The 13,890-nt window shown below is 38.0% G+C and overlaps 1 protein-coding gene across 10 annotated transcripts in view; it reads left to right on the top strand.

Moving 5' to 3' along the window:
- Positions 1 to 13,890, top strand: part of HDAC9 (histone deacetylase 9) — a 568,543-nt gene that overhangs the window by 142,416 nt on the left and 412,237 nt on the right. For 6 of the 10 annotated variants that reach the window (XM_082632918.1, XM_082632919.1, XM_082632917.1 and 3 more), the window contains exons 7-8: positions 7,253 to 7,384; positions 12,568 to 12,683. In XM_082632918.1, coding sequence (XP_082489044.1) covers positions 7,253 to 7,384; positions 12,568 to 12,683 — 248 coding nt within the window. The remainder of the gene's footprint in view (positions 1 to 7,252; positions 7,385 to 12,567; positions 12,684 to 13,890) is intronic. The other 4 variants (XM_082632925.1, XM_082632923.1, XM_082632924.1 and 1 more) reach the window with 1 other exon arrangement.

Here is a 13,890-nt window from a genome sequence, read left to right as displayed (position 1 = left end):
GTGACCTGTGCTTGCACACAGGCTTCTTGGTGGCAGCAGCAGCAGCCTTAGTGTCTCAGACCCGTCTCTGGGGTCCGCGCTGATAGCCGCGGCTTGTGCCTTTCTCTGGAGCTCGTTTAAGGTGGTGCTCTGAATCCACTCTCGTTGCGCACCCCGGAACAATGGTCTCTTGCCTGTTAGACAGGTCTAGACCTTTTCCCGGACTCCCTCCCGGCTAGCTGTAGCGCACTAACCCCTTCAGGCTGTGTTCACGCAGCCACCCCCAGTCCTCTCCCTGCGCTCTGACCTAAGCCCGAGCTTCAGCTCCCAGCCCCGCCCTCCCCGGCAGGTGAGCAGACAAGCCTCTCGGGCTGGTGAGTGCCGGTCGGCACCGATCCTCTGTGCTGGAATCTCTCCGCTTTGCCCTCCGCACCCCTGTTGCTGCGCTCTCCTCCGTGGCTCCGAAGCTTCCCCGCCCCCTCTGCCACCCGCAGTCTCCGCCCGCGAAGGGGCTTCCTAGTGTGTGGAAACCTTTCCTCCTTCACGGCTCCCTCCCAGAGGTACAGGTCCCGTCCCTATTCTTTTGTGTGTGTTTTTTCTTTTTTCTTTTGCCCTACCCAGGTATGTGGGGAGTTTCTTGCCTTTTGGGAAATCTGAGGTCTTCTGCCAGCGTTCAGTGGGTGTTCTGTAGGAGTTGTTACACGTGTAGATGTATTTCTGATGTATTTGTGGGGAGGAAGGTGATCTCCACGTCTTACTCCTCCGCCATCTTGAAGGTCTCCCTCACTATATCTTTAGATCAACTAGATAAGAGAATTTACTTGTGTTCCCAAAGTGTCTTTTCATAATTGTAATGATCATTTGATTGAACAGTTCACACATGACAGGGAATACTACAGTGTTAGTGTAAAAGTGACTTGGGTAGGAACTACTCCAGGAAACATAATATTCAGAAAGTACATTCAAAATAGAGTGAATGGGTCATAGGTTATACCTGCTTGGTTTAAGTGACAAAGTGTCAGAATATGGCAGCTCCAAGGTATCCCTGTGCGTGGGAAATAGCAGGAGAAATCCAGGAGAGAGGGAGGCTAGGTTGATAAACTGATAGATATCTAGTCCAGTAGAGAAGAATAGACAATGCCAGAGAAGGGATCTGACACTGGCTATGGAAGCTTGACCTTCACCTATGACTGTAGTGCTAAACATGGAGGTGGAATTGTTGAGTATCTTAAATATTCATTAATATTAAGATACATTTCTTAATCTAGTACTTAATCTTGATAGATCATTAATGATCTTAATTAATAATATCATTAATCATTACTCAATGGAAACATCTTTCTTTTCTCCTTATGATCATATCCAATGAGAATGAAGAACTGCTTTATACCATGATACGTAGTTATTGAATTTTCGTCTAAATTACTGATGTAAAGAATATTCATAAGTTAAGATTAAAAATGAACAGAAACAAAATGCACAAAGTAGGTAATCATTCTTAGTAAAAGGTGATGTATTTTAGACATAGAGTAAATAGAGTAGAAATTATAAACAGGCAAGTAAAAAAAGTGCGGAAAGTATGGAAAGTCAGTTATTAACCATAAAGTATTTTAAACACACTAAGTGAAAGATCAGAAAAGGACCATCATTATTTTTGTTGTTATAGATACTATTGCCCAAAGCAATAGGAGTAAACCACTTTTAGCCTTCTGTCCCTCTGCTTACATTTTAATTTTATTCATTGTTTTATTTTAATATAAGTTTCATATTCTTATATGTGGACACAATTAAACGTTCGTTTATTCAACATCTCTCTATTGAACAAATTTTTTGTGATGGCCATTGAGCTAGGAACTTCATTCTACCCCTTTAATCTTCCACCGTGATGTATCCATATATATCATCTACTGTAGATGACAAAATGATTCATGGAGATCAAAAAACTCACCCAGGTTTGCTGGGTGTTAGTACATGAAAAAGTTAGCATTGAAAGCTGAGTCTAGTCTGTTTGTGTCAGAGACCCATTTGCTCCTGCAAAAGATAGTTTCCATGTTTGTATGTGTGTACATGTGCAAAAATGACACCTCCACACTCAAATACATGCTCAGCACACCAATCTCTTAGTGAAATGACAAGTCTGGGCCTTGTCACTTACTGTGCCTTAGCATCCTAATTTTTTAACTTGTGCTTCTCCTACCTAACTTTTCTATTTCTTTCCCATTGTTTTCATACCCACTGACACCTAGGTTCATTCTGCACCATGGAGATCAGTATGAGAAGAAAGATTCAAATATATTTAACTCATAAGGCATTCTTCACATGTTTTCTGTTTCCTTCTTTCACTTTTTTTTAAGTGAAAAGAGAAAAAGGTTTTAGTTCTCTCCTCTTTGCCATTGTTTTCATTTAAATAATTATAATCAATTTTTCATGCAGTGTTTTCATCTCAGCAAACAAATGCATTCAGTTGGGCACACATGCACTAAAAGCTTGCCTTCTGTTTTTGTGATTAATTGAGATGTAGAGAGTGATGGGTGTGGGGTAAAAATAGAAATGCAATTAGTGCAGCTAGGCATGAAATACATTCAAATACAAGCAGAATGTCTCCCCAGTTAGTGGTCTCTTTGTGGGCTCTTGAGGATTTTCCTCCCATTAGTAAGTCACTGGAATGGAAATCTTCAGCCTTTGGGGAGACCAGAGCATTAAACATGGAATTAACTCTTAACTGCAAACTGAGTCAGCTCAATAGGTCATTAATTCTACTGCTTGGGTATATATCACACTGAGCTTTGGTGTGTGGGCTTCTGAAATGTTAGGAGTGAGTTTATAAAGCATTGCAAGGACTAAATGATGGTTATCTATCATTCCAACCTTTGCCTTCACCACTTAGATACTAATATCTCTGGTGACTCAAAATCAGAATTGAAATGCAGGCAGAAGCTTTTGCTAAAACCAATGGATTTGGACCTTTACTTAGAAAAGTTGTATATTGTATATTTTGAGAAAATAAATTTATGTTGCACTTTATAGAATATGTGATTCTTAGTTTTCACAAAGGTGTGTCCTCAGTTGATAAAGATATCACAGTGCCTCAAATATTATCCTATCCCAATTTGAGAATCTTTCTGCATATCTTCATAACCAGTAGAAGTTGACTAGCTTTGCTTTGAATGTTTTAAAATAAATTTCTAAGTATAAAGTGTATTGAAAAATTTAATATTTTAAGCCACTTATAGCACTCCTTGATTTCTTTTTTTTTTTTTTTTTTTTTTTTTTTCTGTACGCGGGCCTCTCACTGCTGTGGCCTCTCCCGTTGCGGAGCACAGGCTCCGGACGCACAGGCTCAGCAGCCATGGCTCACGGGCCCAGCCGCTCCGCGGCATATGGGATCCTCCCAGACCGGGGCACGAACCCGTATCCCCTGCATCGGCAGGCAGACTCTCAACCACTGCGCCACCAGGGAGGCCCAGCACTCCTTGATTTCTGATAATATTTCTTTTCTTCCCATACTCTTTTACATCCTCTTTGAGAATCTCCAACAGATATTATTATCTCCTTTGATCATCCCAGTGTAGTACAGTTATTAACAACTTGCATTTACTGATTGCTTACCCCAAGGTTTTTCACACTTGATGATACTGATGTTTGGGTCCAGATAATTCTTTGCTGTGGGGGCCTATCCTGTACATTGTAGGATGTTTAGCAGCATCCCTGGCCTCTGCCCACTACATTCCAGCAGCAACTCCCCATACTGACAATCAGAATATCTCCAGACATAGCCACATGTCCCTTGGTGTCAAAATCTTTGCTGGTTGAGAACCACTGGTTTATCTTCTACTAAGCATTATTTTGTTTGAGTCTACAATAACCTTGTAAAATATGAAGGACTGTGTTAATCAGAGTCTTGGCAGGAAACAGAACCTACACAATATGGGTCATAGACATTTATGAAGGGACTGCTTACAACTGCTTAGGGATGTTGAGGCACCCAGAAAATAGCAACAGTGAGAAGCCAGAGCTAAAGAAGCAAGGAGAGGAAATAATGTTGCTGGAGTGCTGGGAAAGCTGAAGCTGTGGAGCAGAGCCCTCAAGAGGGAGATGAAATCAGGAAGAGACAAAGCTACACCTGGTGATGCAGCTCTGTAGCAGAGAGAGCATAGGATACCTGGCCTCTAACTCCTTAATTCTTTGATCACTAGCCAGTCCTACCAATAGGTTGAGTCCAGATGAAATCCAACCAGCAAAGGACTGGAGTGATGCAGTCCCAGGATTCGGTCCCATGAACTCAGAGAAAGAAGGAAAATGGAATCTGTTGGAGCATATGGAGGGAAAAACAAAACAAAAACAAACCTATCTCCATTTTAACACAAGAAACTGAGATTTAGAGATATAAAATAATTCATCCAAAGCCAAATACCTAATGTGTGAAGCAGGCATTTAAAGCACATCTATTTCACTCCATGCACTACAAAGGTATCTTCATTCCTTATTTGCATGAATGAGGGGACTGATAGTAGCTGAAAGATGCAAAACCAGGACCCAGTTTTCATTCCTATTCTAATGTTCACTTTTTTTTATGTTGTCATTGAAAGATATTTAAGAGCTGTATATCCAGCCCATTCTCATAGACGTGCAGGAACAAAAGCTATCTGCCCGCCTGTAAAGTCTTTTCTGAAAAGCTTATGGAATTCTAGGTTTCATGTAGAATGTTTAAATGGCATATGCCGAGTTTCCAAGCTGTTGGCACATTTTCATCTTGATTGCAGAAACTCGGGCCCAGCTGGTGCAATGTGTTAGGAGCAGGAGGACTGGACTGTGAATCAGGGGATCCAGGGCCCAGTCCTGGCTCTGCCATCCCTAGTGTAACACCCCCACCACCAGCAGTAGCAGCAATAATAAAAATTGGGTAAACCTTTTCTTCCCTTTTGCGTTCACCCAGATCTTTGCAGTTACTCTCAGGTATCTAATCCAGTGGCCACAGTTCTGTGAAGTAAGGAAGGTATTAGAGTTTCATGTTTCACAAACGAGGAGTCAGGCTCAGATAGTACTAAAGTCTCGCTGAAAATCGCATAGATGGGAAGTGTGGTCCCAACTGCACATATTCCCGCTGAAAACACAGTGCCTTTTCTCCTCCATCTTTGAAGTGATGAATCAGTTGGTGTACTTCCTCTGGAGAGCCAGTCTGTAGTGTTGAATCTGTTAGGCTTCATCATAAAGTCATGTCTACATTAAAGTCTGAGACTGTGATTTTTGTCCTAGGGTTATAAGCAAGGTGACAGCAGATACCAATCTAGTTAGCACATAGGGATTGCACATTTTTTTCTTTCTGGGTTTTAGATGGAATATATTTATTAACCTGCAGCTTTTCAGAGACAAAATTGGTGTTTTAAAGGCACTTAAAAATAAATATATACCAACGGGTGGGGGTGGGGTGGATTCTAAGTAAATTAATACAGTTCCATTTTTTCCCCTTATTCATGGGTAGGTTGGATGCTAGTAATTCAGACTCAGCCTTCTCTACTAAGATAAAGTGAGTTGAAGGAAGCTCTGGACTCCTGGAAGGTCTGGCAAGAACCTTAATCCTTCCCCCAGACTGTTTCCCTTCTTTGCCTCAAGGTGGGAGGCCCAGGAAGTAAGACATTTCAGGTCTCTAGTCACTGAGCTCCTTGTACTCAGTCCTGATCTCTGCCCACCTCTCCTGCGCATTTTCTACTTTTACAATATTTTTAGCACTGCCCCTTTATTTTTACTTTTTCAGTATTTTCAGGATAAAATCAGGTGTAAAACACAAAAAAAATTAACTTTTTTATTTTACCTAGCCAGTTCCAAGAAAATCTAGGGTTCTCAGTCCAAGGTAGAGCTAAAGAAAAGGGAAAAAGAGAAGAACAAAGAGGAAAGTAAAGTATAGGATTTTGAAGTCAAAAACAAAAAATAAATAAATGAGTAATAAAAGATTGTAAGTTCTACTTTTGATACTCTCTGTAGTTTGGCAGAATTATAAAATTCCTTCAAAGAAATCATTTTATCTGATCCAGAATTATAGCTACATTATAACATTGTATCTGATGTAGATGATTAGTAATGCTTTGGAAAAGCAGTTGTATAATTGTTATACTGTTCATACATAAAGAAGGGTGGAAGAGCAGTATTTTCAGTATTTAGAAGATTGAAGTTGAGCTAGGTTACCTGGGTACAGATTCTGGCTTCATCCCTTTTTACCTTTGTGACCTTGGCAAGTTACTTTCCCTGTCTGGGTTTTGGTTTCTTCATTGATATATTCAAGGTGTAAGTAAAATCTATCCCATATGGATTTTTATGATTCAAGAAGTTATTATTGACAAAGCTTTTAGGACAGTAGTGGAACGTAATAATCACTATGTGAACGTTAGTTGTCATCAGAAACATTGTTTCCCTAATCATCATCATCATTATCATCTCCACCAGCACCATCATAATCACCGATTTCTACTACAGACGCAATCCAATGTTTTCATTCTTCCAAAGTATAATCACTTAAAAACCTAATAAATAATGACTAATTTTAGAGCATCGCTATTTAGGATAGTTCAACCAAAGAAATAGTAACGTATGTATGAATAATGTGCATTTGTATTTTGGAACATATAACCTAACTCAGAACTTTAGTAATAAGACTTGGCCACCCTTCCTTTCTAATTGATTGTGTACTCACTGTATACAAAGATTTATTCATAGTGATTCTACTTGGTTTTGTGTTATTATACCGAGTATATTTTCCCAGGATTTCAGGTTCGAAACTACTGACAATGAAATATTTCAGGAGTCAGAATCAGACATAAATTATATGCTGCAGAGGTGTCTTCTTATTACCAGAAGTCAGCCTAGAGTCTCTAAAATCACATTAAGGTACTGTTTTTGTGGTTATTGAGTTTCACCCTTGAGAGAATTGAAAGGACTGACAATGAAGTGTAATAAATCTTACTCTGACCCAGACATACTCAGTCATTTAACTTCCCGTTAACAATCCCAATTCTGCTACGTAAAATAAGTCGAAACATATTTTTTCTCCTTTTTCACTTTACATTTAGAGAAGTTGAAGAACATTTCACATATTTCATAAAAATAATTATGACATTTGTCTGTTTAATTAATTTATAGTCAATGCCTTATTTACATGCTTGGGGTTTTACTTTGAGATGAGAAGGGACTATGAAAAGGGTGAGCCGTTTTTTATACACAGGAGCGATTGGCTCTCCATTTTTTAATTTTTATCTATTTTCTTTGTCTCAATCCCCAGCCTCTGAGCCCAACTTGAAGGTGCGGTCCAGGTTAAAACAGAAAGTGGCAGAGAGGAGAAGCAGCCCCTTACTCAGGCGGAAGGATGGAAATGTTGTCACTTCATTCAAGAAGCGAATGTTTGAGGTGACAGGTAATTGAGGACTGGGCAGATATACACTAAAAAATGCTCCTAGTAGGAATGAACAAAAAAAAGTTTAGAAAAATATACCTGTTGTATATTAAAAGTTATTTTGAGGAGAAACATTTCTTGAAAGGAAATTATATTGAAAACTCACAAGTAGTTCAGTAAACCTTGCCATGCATTCACCGTGTTAAACAGGAAATGAATGAAAAACAGAACTGTGTGTCAATAGGCATAACTAGGGAATGCCAAAGCTCACCTTAATCTTTTCAGAAACAAGCAGTCCATTTTGGGAATGCCAGCCAGGAGAATATAACTTTTAATGAAATTTGATCAGAAATGAGCAGAGGGAGGTCCAAGAAGAACACTTCCCCCATACTCAGACATGAATGTACAAAATACATCTGGGAAAATTAAACTACGTGGAACAGCAAAACCTTGACTTTTCAACAAATTTACAGAACTCATAAATGACTTTATGTGTTTACTAGTGAACAGGGACTTATGGCAGGAGGGGGATATATTGCCTTTTATGAAGGGAAAAAAACTGTCATTTTTCACTAGTCTCAAATGGAAGAGTTCTTATTTTTTTAGCTGCCTGGTTAGTAGTGGGGTGAACAGGTTAGGAAATTCAACCTGATGTCTTACAAAGCCCGCTAGTCCCATTTGTACCTGGTATGAAATTGGAGAAGACATAGGGATACCAGAACCAAAAAGGCTAGCCAGAATAACAATACTAACTACTGTTTATCGAGTACCTACTTAGAGCTATACATTGTATCTGGTCATTTCCTTTAGTTGCATCAATAAAAAAAAATGGTAATCTACAACCATTTGTCTCCATCCCCAAGGAAAATTGTGCTTATACCAATATAGTCAGTTGGCATTATTTCTTCAATATCAGATCTTATTCTTAGCAAGTTTTAACAAATTATTTGTTTTCTATATCTTCTTTGGTCATGATAGTGTCTAGTTTAGGGAGACAGTATGGAGAAGATTGCAGAAGTAGAGGCAGAGGTGGAAAAGTACAGAATACTAATGACACAGTGCTTTGACAGGCTACTAGGGCAAAAAAATGTTTAGTCTTCTCTTCAGTCCTGACAGATTAATATGTTTATCTGAGGGAAAGTATTGGTGGGAAAATTTTTTCTTGAGGGATAAGAAATATTAAATAAACAATTACTTTACTAAAGTTTATTTTCCAGTATCAAATATAATCACTAATTTTGACCAATTGAATTCTAAATTTAGAGTTATAGACTTTTTATGCCAAGAAACTTATATGTATTTTAGTGAGTAAAAGTCTTAAGTAAGTTTTCATAATAGAGGTCCTTGGTGGGGTTGGGGATTTGGGGAGTGAATCTGTTTTAATGAATGTAAACAATAATGAACATATCAATTGTCTAATGTAATGAAATATAGGTGATTTTTCTAAAGGGAGAGAGTAGGTTCTCTCATAACAGAAAAACTTGAAAATGGAAAAACATATATATTGCTTTTTTGTTGTTTTTTTAGAATCTTATTGTTTAAGGTCATATTTATTTATCCCAATTTCTTTTCTATTTTCCTATTAATCATTTTCTTGATCATAACTTTTTTCCCATGGTCACTTACTCGTCCTTACCAAATTTTAGTGGAATTTAGCTCAATGCTTATCTGAGTAACAGTTAATTCTCATTTGTAAGGGTTATGATTTGCTAGAGTTCTACTAAGATTTCTTTACTTGTGAAATATCATAATTTTCTCTTTCTAATTTTGTGATATAATAACTCCCCTTTTCAACTGAGGAAAAAAACATGAATTTGAAGAGACTTGTACATTTATTAGACACACATTTCTGATCAATAAGCTAGGACTCATGGATGCTTTGGTAGATATTTTTAACTGCTGTGTTGCAGTTATTCTAAATATCTTTGGAGGATCTGAACTACTGGACACACAGCTTTCTTTACCTGTACTCCTTCCCCTTTCTTTGCCACCTTTCATGTAATTAGGATGATCTCTGTTTGGATCTTAATACTAATTATTTTTGCTATCGAGTCAGAGACCACCATAGCATCATAGCAGTTGAATTACCACTGCTTTTCTTTTTTCACCTCTACCTCTCTCTTCCCTGTCTCATAGGTTCAAGTGTTTGCTTTTTCCAAACCCATGCCACCTCTCTCTTCCCAGTAATTGACATGGGAACCACTTATCATCTTCCTCTTTTTCAAAGCCAAGAGTTTTCTGCCCCTCTCCACCCCCAAAGCCATGTTAATTTAAAATTCTAACATCCCTGTGCCTGCAACATCTTCTCCTCCACTCTTCCCTTCTCCACTGACCCCATTTCATGAGTTGCTCTTATTCAAGCCCCAGTTGTGATATTATTTTTTCTCAGAGATTTTTGTCAGTGTTCCCAGAAAATCAGTTGCCACCTCCCCTCCCAGACCCTATCCAGCGTGAAGCTGTAGAATCCTGTTGTAGGATTTGTTGTCTTGAATTCTAGTGGCTATCATAGTGATTTCTACATAAGGAAATACTTCTGTCTACGTATCACATAAAATAATATAAATAACATAATTTTAAATTGACAAGACAGAATGTTTAAAAATAGTTTTCATTTTTATTTTTGTTCTTTTAAAGACAGAATACAGAAATGGGACTTTAATGAGAAGTCAGTGTGTAGTCATACAGGAAAGACAAGAGTTAGGAGTCCAGGGGAAAGAAACTCTTGAAGTATTTTTTTTAATGTACATCTTCTTTGTTAAAAGAAAAGTAAACAAGAAATAGGCCAATATAAAAGTAGACTAATCAAATGTAAGCAAGATATATAGACCGGAAGGTAGTGAGCAGTATGTATTTAAGAATTTTATGATATCATTGACTTGATGAAATCCCACAGTCGGTAGGTGACAGGATCAGAATTCTGTCACCAGTCTCACATTCTTTCCATTGGTACTGCACTTCTGAGTAGAGAAATAGTTATGATAGAAAGTTGAAAGTAATAGGGGTTCCAAGGAAGGGCAAGCAACTATAGCCTGAAAATTGGGAGCTTCCATTCACGGGTGACAGATGGTATGTGAGCCAGGCTTTGAGCATAGAGGTGGGATTGGACCTTAAATGAAGTAGGTGGAGGAAAAGGAGGATAACAAAGCAGGAAATGGGAAAGCGGCACATACGGAGAGTAGGCGATTTAAATTTGACTGAGTGCAGAGTTCAGAAAGGGCAATAATAGGAAATAATGTTAGGCTCCATTTTGGAGCAGAGGAACGTAGTGAAAGTTGTCTTGCTATGATCCATCTGGCAATAGTTTAAGGAAAGTTTGGAGAGACTGACTGCTGTAGCAACTTAGAAATACAGGAGACTTTTGCTATAGTCCATGAGAGAATAATGAGGGCTGAGGGATAAAGCTGAAATCACTGCAGTCAGAAATAGATGAGAAATGATGTAAAGAACAAAATGAAATAATCTAGTAATTGATTAGATTTGGAGTAGGGAAGGGAATGAGAATGACTGTAAGGATAATGATAAACAGAGGTAAGCAGAGCACATTTAATATTGAAATACACTGAGTTTGATACACATATAAAAAGAGATGAAAAATGTCCAGTATTCCAAAGGGATTCAGGCTAGAAATTATGAGAAGGAAAGACAAGAAATAAAAGTTTTATGGGAGTATTTTGCCTAAAAATGATAGTATGACATCATAATTTTGAGTGATTTTGACAAGGGAAAGAGAAATAGGATAAGGCTACAAACTTCGGTGAATATCTACATTTAGGAATTGGTCGAAGGAGGAAAAGCCAGAGAGATGGAAAAACAAATATGGAAGTGGAGAATCTTCTTGTAGAAAGGATGAGGAGAATGAGAACCGTTTTGTCAAAGGCCTTCAAATTTTGGGGTGTTCAAGAGAACAATTGCAGTCCACAATGAGCAAGCTAGATTGCCTGGTCTCGAAGAACACGCACACTACTTCTCACAAGTTATTAGCATGCTTTCAGACTAGAGGGACAATTCCAGTGGAAAAGGAGGACCTGAAGATTCAAAATAATTGCTGGAGCAGAATTCTAAAGCAAGTGTTAAGGGGACTGGGTCATGGGTGAGGGTGATTGTGCCCGCATTGGAGCGGGAAGCAGAAGAGAAATGCTTTCACTTTGACACGGGCAAGGAGAGTGTGGATAACAAAATCATGAGGTAGAAAGAAAAGTCACTGATAGAAATCATGTCAGAAGTTGTCAGTCTCTGAGAAGTGTGAGGCCAAGATCATCTGTGCAGAGCTGAGTAGACAAGGTATAGGATGAGGCACCTAGAAAAATGTTCAAATGAATGAACTATGGAAGGTGATAGGGGATTGATTAGAGCTCAACAGATAATTTGCCAAGGCTTGATAAGATGGCCTCTCTTAGCTATATTTCTAGGAACTGAAAGTTTCTATTTCATTAATTAGATATTTTAGTAAGAGCATTACTTCCTTTGTAACTTGAAATGTGTGTAAATTTTATATCTGAAGATGACAGAGATGATCTATATTGTTATCCAACTCTTGCTAAAATGAGTTTCTTGTTATATTGATGTTTAAAATTGAACATATTAAGTTTAGGTAACTTCTCATCTTCTGGAAACAAGTTGGGTAGAGTTAAGGTTAGCCAATGTTGTACAAGGCCATCAATACAATATTGAGATTTTATCTTCTATTGTATTTTCTTCATACAACTTTGACTAAGATGTGCTGTAATAAGGTACAGCCTTAGTAAATTAAATAAAGAGCCATTTATAACATAGCTTATAAGCAATTTTTCCACACACAACAGGAATGACTCCAGGCCTCATTTGTTGATGGCATGTTTTTATGAATTATGCAAGTCCATTATCTCTGTTACTCTTATTTTTTACGGTAGCACAGGAGCAAGTAAGAGAAGATTACATTCTTTTTTTTCCCCCTAATCGAAAGCTCCTACAATCCTCTCTAACTGGATATCTCTACTTCTCTAAAATTAATGAATACTATGTTGTATTTTTAGCAGTGAAAACAAAGGAAGAAACGTGGTATGGAAATTCAGAAATGTTCCAAAATTTTTCACAGTTCTTTTTATTTAGTCGTTCACGTAGGGGCAGAAAAACAATGTTCGCTTCTATATATTACTTAGAGTATAACTGCAGTTCATCTTTGTATGTTTTTCATTAGTGTATTCGTACTTCACAATGTTTTTCAGAATCCTCAGTCAGTAGCAGTTCTCCAGGGTCTGGTCCCAGTTCGCCAAACAATGGGCCAACTGGTAATGTTACTGAAAATGAGACTTCGGTTTTGCCCCCTACTCCTCAGGCTGAGGTAAGACTCATTATTTTGGTTCTTTTAAAAGTTAATCCTTGATTAGCCCCCTAAAATGCAGTGATATTTCTGAATTGAAGTTTAAAGCCACCCGTTCTTAGTTATTTTTCTGATAGGTTTATAATGTGTGGAATTGAGTAAACTCAATCTGATTTACAAAGTTTGGATGACAGTCATGGTTTGAAAATACTGAAGTATAATCCTCAAAGAAACCACTCTTAGTGATGCTGAGTATATACTGCCCAGCAGTTGTGCAACTCAAAAATCCTTCTGCATGGTTCTTGGTTATCCTGATGGGAATAGACCCATCAGTAAGTAAAACAACATCATGCAAATCTCTCAGAAGAACAGTTGCCCAAAACAAGTTAAGTGTTTTATCCAATTGACCTGAAGAGTAATGAGAAAATTGTTGAAGTATCATAGTTGAGGAACACAGAGCTCCGCTAAGCAAACATGTATTGAGGACCTACTATGTGCCAGTCATTTTGCCTGGCAGTGGGGATATAAAGATAAATGATACATGAACTCTGTCCTTGAAAAATGAAAGATTAAAGGAAACTGGTCTGAAATAACACATGATTTTTTTTCTGGCTGTATGCTATCAACTTTAATAACATTGGTTTTTTGGCACATGATTTCTTGAAACCAGTGATACAACAATAGAGGAAAGTAAATTTATGAGTCAGCAAGAATTTGTCTATGTAGTTTCTGTAGTAGGCTAAGCAAAGGCAACAGCCACTCCTGTGGAATCAGCTGTTTTGGAGTCACCATCAGTCAACTGAAATTCTCCATATTTCTTTTCTGTCATCATAATGCCTCCTTACCATGCATTGCTCTATGCAGGGGAAGCTGGTGTAGTAACTTCTCATATATAACTGTGACGTGCTTCTTTCGTTGTGTTTTATAGAGTCATGATCCTTTGGGGTTGAAAGGGACTGATCAAATCTCTGATTCCTGAACCATCTGTGTAGCTCTCTTGATAATGTGGTTATCAGACTGCCACCAGAGCACTCTTTATTCAAAGGGAACTCGCTTCACTGTCTCCTGGGGCATCCTACTTGATTTTGGATGGTTAGCTTGACTGATAGAAATGTCTTCTGTACATTATGCCAACATCTGTGTCCGTAGCTTCATACATTCACACATGCACGTATAATAAATTATTTATGTTATAAATTATCTGGCCAAAATATAAGGGAAGGTTGTC

The sequence above is a fragment of the Mesoplodon mirus genome (genome assembly GCF_964341445.2).
Source record: "Mesoplodon mirus genome assembly, chromosome: 9".
Classification (NCBI taxonomy): Eukaryota; Metazoa; Chordata; class Mammalia; order Artiodactyla; family Ziphiidae; genus Mesoplodon; species Mesoplodon mirus.
The sequence above is the reverse complement of the archived record's forward strand: the minus strand, read 5'-3'. Positions and strand labels throughout refer to the sequence as shown.